Genomic DNA, 7,148 nt, shown 5'->3' on the forward strand with positions numbered 1-7,148 from the left:
CATAATAAATTATAATTATAATTACATAAACAATGCAGGTTGCCTAGCGACAAGGAGGTAATGGGTTTGATCCCCACTGTGTGAGCATTCTTAAGAATCTCCTCCAAAGAGACTTCAAGTACTGGTTCTACCCAGGAAACAGACGCAAAAGCATTTCAGTAAGTCCTAGGCTTTTAAAGCAACCAAGCCAACAGAAATTAGTTTTAACTAAGCCAATAACATACACATTTATTTTCTTTCCTACAGAGGGATTGTCCAGATGGACTGCTCTCAAAGACAAAGTTCCTGGAGGTGTATTCCACTTTTTTCCCGGCGGGAAATCCGGACCAGTTCTGTGAACATGTTTTCCGATCATTCGACAAGGACAATAGTGGAAAAATAGACTTTAAAGAGTTTCTACTAGCTATTAATATAACTTCTGGGGGCAACCCATCTCAGAAACTGAACTGGGCATTTGCAATGTATGACATTGATGGAAACGGGACCATTGAGAAGAACGAAATGGTGGAAATTATAAAAGTAAGTTTTTTAAGCTTGACTTTTCATGTACCAAATAGTCTGAGTTAGACTTCTTCACCCATTTGTCGGCAACTGCATAACCCTTTCCCACTCAGAAGCAAAGTGATAATGGCAATTTGCAAACAGCATAAAACCAGAACAGCCTGCGTGTAACTCACAGTCTGTTGCGGTTGTATGCTGTTTACTGCTCATCAGTTTCTAAGGGTTAGAGATGAAGCCTTAAAAACTTGAATCTAGTAAGAAAGGTTTAAAACTAAATATAAGTGACTACAAATGCCTGAAAATATGTATTTAAGAGGTAAAGGGTTGCAAGACTTTTCATGCACCGAATAGTCTTAAGTTAGACTACTCCATCCATTTGTCGGCAACTGCTTTATGCTCTGCAGCCAACTGTATAAATCTGGATAACTCTTATCCAGCGGATAACTTTTGGTTATCTTTAAAAAAAAATGAAGATAACCAAAAGTTATCTGCTGGATAAGAGTTATCCAGATTTATACAATTAATGGCTGCTGGAGTGTCCACTTAGATACATATTTTTACGCATTTGTAGTCCCTTAGAAAGTTAAATTTAATTAAAGACCTTTCTAACTAGATTCATGTTTTTAAGGCTTCAACTCTAAACCTGAGATACAGATGAGCAGTAAACAGCATAAAACCTGAACAGACTGCGAGTTACTCACAGGCTGTACTGGTTTTATGCTGTTTGCACATGGCCATTTTTACTTTGCTTCTGAGCGGGAAAGGGTTAAGATATGTGTTTGTGGTCGTTATATCAGATGATGGACACAAAATTTACATTACACTATCATAGGGAAGAATCGTCTAGTGTTTTAGTGAGGCATCTCTTGTCTTAATTATATTATCCCAGAAATGGCACAGTTTTCATGATTAGTTCTTAACCTGATGCCCTAGTCACTTGGCAATTCATATTGCATAGCAACCAATTCTGTGTCAAACCACAGAAATACAACACCTGCTGATTAAGCAATATTCTGTTGTTTAAAGAAATGCAATACCTAGTATAACACATTGATGGTGTGATCATTATATTATTGGTTATAGGTATACTACATATCATGCTATGCAATGCACAGTTCATTGCTAATAAATTCACTTCAATATATAGTACAAGACATCTGCCTCGAAAGAATAAAATGATTTTAGGCATATTTAGTATAGAAGCATAAATGCACATTAAATATAAGTGAAAAAAATGGGCATTTAAAATAAGTTAAAGAATTATTTACACAAAATATCATTATTAAATATGATATCCCGAACGTTTTGCATAATAAACACAGCAGATATGGCTGCATAAAATAAAGACGCAATTGTGCAGTCATAGTTCACATACAGCATCGATCATTTTCGCATGAAGGGGAAATAGACAGTAATTTTTCTGCAATCTTCTCCGGAAACTGATAATTTTCTGGGGGAAACCTCAATTGCAAAGGTATAATTAACAACAGAAAAGCAGAGAACCATGAATTACCCAGACTGTGAGCAAATGGGAGTCAAGACTGATCAGGCAGTGTCCTTGTTTTTCTGGGTCTCCTTAAATTGCTGGTTTTCCTGACTCTGGGTTCTGCCCACTGTCTTCAGAGAGATATTTATACAGGATTGCTTGCTTTAAGGTCTCAGAGTTGCTCCAGAATTAATGTTTTGAAATTTGAGCCTATCTCTGGGAAAATGGGGCTTAATACACATGCATAAAGTGTTGCTCCAGTTTGGCATGTGCAGTTTGCACAAGCTCATCATGGATGACACTTTTCGTATGAACTGGATCTTTGCTTAGAAGAGACATTATTAAAACGAAAAATACCATATAAGCAGGAAACGTCATCCCTAGTTAGACTGTGCAGAATGCCCAGGCAAATCTGGGACTTATGCATTAATCCCTGTTTTCAAAGAGTTGCCCCAGAATTAATGTTTTTTTATGCCCCCCACCACTACAGTGGGGGACATATTGTTTTTGCCCTGTCTGTTGGTTTATTGGTTTGTTGGTGTGTTGGTTTGCGTCAAACTTTAACATTTGCCATAACTTTCACAATATTGAAGATAGCAACTTCATATTTGGCATGCATGTGTATCTCATGGAGCTGCACATTTTGAGTGGTGAAAAGTCAAGTTCAAGGTCATTCTTCAAGTTCAAAGGTCAAATATATGGTTCAAAATTGCTCATCTAATGTCCACTTTTGTAATATTGAAGATAGCAACTTGATATTTGGCATGCATGTGTATCTCATGGAGCTGCACATTTTGTGTGGTAAAAGGTAAAGGTCATCCTTCAAGGTCAAAAGTCAAATATATGGAGACAAACACATCTTGTTACTTCTTGTGTTCTTTGAAAACAAGAATCAATACAAAGTGTTGCATTGTTTTTAAGTGCAACATTATGAAGTTATTTTGAAGGCTTTCCTCTCTTTATTACAATTTTTTACAATAGAGTTCACATGTTTTTGAATTTCTTCTTCTTAGATATTGGCTACACAGTCAAAAAATTGGGATAAAGAAGAGTGCATGATGTTTTTGTCTTTTGTTTTGCTATAATTGATTGTTAAAATAGTCAATGGAATTAGTTGATATCAGAAACATGGAATTGCAATTTGATTTTCAGTCACCCATACTTAGAAATTAGATTATTCAACATTTAAAGTATTCTCCAATATTTTTTTTCAGTTTCCCTTATAATAACAGTGGGCAGATTTGTTGTCAATTATGTCCAAAATAAGCCTCGCTCTGGGAAAACTGTGCTTAATGCAAGTGCGAAAAGTGTCCTAGATTAGCCTGTGCAGTCTGACAGGCTAGTTAAGGGACGACACTTTTGGCTAATACTGGATTTTTGCCAAGTAGGGCCTTTTTAAATGAAAAATACAATAAAAACAGAAATTTGTGTCCCTGATTGGCCTGTGTAGACTGCACAGTCTTATCTCGTACAACAATTTATGCATATGCAATAAACCCCATTTTCCAAGAGTGAGGCTTAAATTTAAATAATTGTCTGCTATTTTCAGGCCATCTACAGCATGCTGGGTAATGCCTTGACCAATAATGACACAGATACACCAGAGGAACGAACCCAGAAAATATTCGCCAAGATGGATGTTAACAATGACGGTGTCTTAACACGCTCAGAATTCGTCGATGGCTGTATGAAGGACCAATTTTTGTATCAAATGTTGACGGCGGATGCTGGGGGCTGCAACCAGGAATGATCCATCACACCCACACATTGATTCACAACCATTGATATGAGTCTGGGGCCCATATTCACCAACCCATTCTTAGACTAAGTATTTTTACGCATTTGTTGTCGCTTAGAAAGTTAAATTTAATTAAAGACCTTTCTTGCTAAATTCAAGTTGTAAAGGCTTCATTTCCAACCCTTGGATACTGATGAGCAGCAAACAGCATAAAATCTGAACAACCTGTTCTTGTTTTATGCTGGTTGCAAAAGCCATTTTCACTTTGCTTTTGGGGGAAAGGGTTAAGAATAAAGAACAGACTTAGAACCAAAAAATATTTTAATAATATACAATCTACCAGTGGTGATTTTGCCATAAGCAAAACTTTGGTCATGAAGAAAGATGTAGATAGAGGTGGATCAATGCCATGTTTGACTCAGAACTAAAGCAGTATTTGAATATTCCAATTGAAAGAATATTCTTTATTCTTAGACTTTAGTCTAACAATGGATTGGTGTATACGTGCTCTTGATCTGGGGAAAAGGGGGCTTAAAGTATGACTATTAAAAGTGTCCCAGTCTGCAAAGGCTTAAAGTATGACTATTAAAAGTGTCCCAGTCTGCAAAGGCTTAAAGTATGACTATTAAAAGTGTCCCAGTCTGCAAAGGCTTAAAGTATGACTATTAAAAGTGTCCCAGTCTGCAAAGGCTTAAAGTATGACTATTAAAAGTGTCCCAGTCTGCAAAGGCTTAAAGTATGACTATTAAAAATGTCCCAGTCTGCAAAGGCTTAAAGTATGACTATTAAAAATGTCCCAGTCTGCAAAGGCTTAAACAGGGACAACACTTTCCTTTTTTTTGCGTTTAAAGGAAGTCTCTTCTTTGGGAAAATTCAGTTTTGGGCAGAAAGTGTCATCCATTATAAGTCAGTGCAAATTGTTCTGGATAATGTGGGACAACACTTGAGGCAAGCGCATTAAGCCCTGTTTTCTCAGAGCAAGGCTTCCATGTTTTTTTCTCTACACATTTGTACATGTACACACACATATCCAAGCACACATACACAACTTTCACATGTTCATTTTTGCAGTTATAGCAATTGCACTATCTTTTATTGTGAAGGTTTGTTGAAGGCTCCACATTTTGATGTAACAATGTACTTTCAGATATAACAGATTACAATACCATGTGAAGTTATGGATGCATCAGATTTGTATAGTTTAAGTACTTGTGATTTTTCTGTTTTTGTTAATATATAGACAAAAACATTTTCTCTGAATAGACTTACAACAATTGTTGCTGTGAGAGTATTTTGCCCACAACACACAATTACTTTTTGTTTAGTTTAAAAATTATAAGTTTACCCACTTTTTTGAAAAATACATGTACATTGAAATTATGGAAGCAAATGTTATGTAATCCACGTGTCTTACTATCATCCATTAATTTATGTATTATATGCCCCCGGATTGACTGATCTGGGCCATGGGGTATATTGTTTTGGCCTGTCTGTCATTGTATGTGTATGTGTGTGTCCCAAAAGTTTAACCAAAACTTTAACCTGGGTCATAACTTTTGCAATATTGAAGATAGCAACTTGATATTTGGCATGCATGTGTATCTCTTGGAGCTGCACATTTTGAGTGGTGAAAGCTCAAGGTCATCCTTCAAGGTCAAAGGTAAAAAATAAAATTCAAAGTGGCGCAGTAGGGGGCATTGTGTTTCTGACAAACACATTTCTTGATCTTATCATAATTATAATTATCATTCTTATCCACAATCATCTTAATTAATGATGTATGTTTTACATAAAATACAAACTTGAGAAGCAAGCAAACAAAATGTGAATGTGTTGAAAAGGAAATAGTACTAAACAATTAGAGCTGGAAGTCTGCATATTCAAGCACAAATACAGCAGCCTTGGTATATCAGCAGCCTTGATATAGAAATGTGTACATTTGAGCATGACTCTGGGAAAATGGGGCTTAATGCATGTGCATTTAGTATTAAGTCCCAGATTAGCCTGTGAACTCTGCACAAGCTAATCTTGGATGGGTACATGCATTATTCCAAGTTTTCCCAGGCAAGGCTCATTTTTATGATTGTTTCACTGCAAAGAAATTTCATTAGGCTTGATTTTTGTCTGAAGATAAATTGCAAAATAAATTTAACTTTTTTTTTTTTTTTAATTAGTGTTGTCATGGAGGCATTTGTATGCAGTTTACTTACAGTCCATCTTGTTCATGTTTGAAATTTAATGAAATCATTTTCCATTTTGATACACATTCCTACTAAAACTTTAATTTGTACTTTTAATTATTTGATTTTCTAAATGCTTTAATGGTAGTTTGTAAATTGCTAAATTGTTATGTTTGTATGTTTTTTAAGTTTAAATAATATTTGTAACTGATTATTTTGTGTGTTATATACACTTTATATATGAAAGTTTGAAAAAAAGCAGAATATACACTTAAAAAAAGCAATTATGAATCACAAAATATGTAGTTCTTTTTTAATATTGCTTCTTAAAACCTACAGTATATTTTGTATTAAAGTTTTTATAACTTTTTTAAGTTTGATTTACAACACAAACATTCCTAGATATAGACAGATACAAAACTACATCTTTATACAATTGTGACCTTGTAAAAGTTTTGAGGCATTTTCTTTCTTTGAGTTTAACACATTTTGTCAAATAAATTATTATTGGGGGGGGGGGGTAAATAATCACTTCTTGACAAGCAATAGTCTTAGGGACACTTTTTTTATCATATTTATGTACAACTTTTATTATGCATTATCCTAAATGGAATGTTTGCTCATAGTTTTGTAATGTGAAAACGTTTTGATGCATTAATTTTTACTTATGAGTGTTACCCTTAGTTGTGTACGGAGGTCAATAAGGGAAAGATACTTTTCCTTACAGAATGGAAAATATATGGGCGGTGCTCTATGAAGAAAGAATTTTATGCATGTGCGAACAGTGTTGTCCCATATTAGCCTGTGCAGTCCGCACAGGCTAATCAGGGACAACACTTTCCGCTTGTATGGTATTTTTCGTTTAAAGAAAGTCTTTTAGCAAAAATCCAGTTTAGGCGGAAAGTGTCGTCCCTGATTAGCCTGTACAGACTGCAAAGGCAAATCTGGGGCGGCACTTCACGCACATGCATTAAACCCCATTTTCACAGAGCACAGTCCATATGTTTTTATATTTTAAAAGGCTGCATGTATGAGGTATTTTATAAAGTGTACCATTTTGATGGCTTTTATCAAGGACATGTATTCACCAGAAAATCGTAGAAGAAAGGAGTTGTGGTTACATATAAATTAAGATATTTTTTTGTAGATAATTGCTAAAATAGTTAAATTATTTATACATTTTTCAAACATTGCATTATTTAAAAAAAAATAAAAAAGTAAAACTATTCCAAAAATAAAAATC

General features: G+C 34.8%; 1 protein-coding gene across 10 annotated transcripts in view; it reads left to right on the forward strand.

Moving 5' to 3' along the window:
• The window catches only part of LOC127874266 (neuronal calcium sensor 2-like), a 146,815-nt gene extending 142,524 nt beyond the window's left edge, over positions 1 to 4,291 (forward strand). For all 10 annotated transcript variants that reach the window (XM_052418483.1, XM_052418487.1, XM_052418488.1 and 7 more), the window contains 2 exons: positions 247 to 519; positions 3,537 to 4,291. In XM_052418483.1, coding sequence (XP_052274443.1) covers positions 247 to 519; positions 3,537 to 3,737 — 474 coding nt within the window. In that variant the 3' untranslated portion in view covers positions 3,738 to 4,291. The remainder of the gene's footprint in view (positions 1 to 246; positions 520 to 3,536) is intronic.
• Positions 4,292 to 7,148: the final 2,857 nt, after the last annotated feature.

This window comes from Dreissena polymorpha, chromosome 3, assembly GCF_020536995.1.
Source record: "Dreissena polymorpha isolate Duluth1 chromosome 3, UMN_Dpol_1.0, whole genome shotgun sequence".
Taxonomy (NCBI): Eukaryota; Metazoa; Mollusca; class Bivalvia; order Myida; family Dreissenidae; genus Dreissena; species Dreissena polymorpha.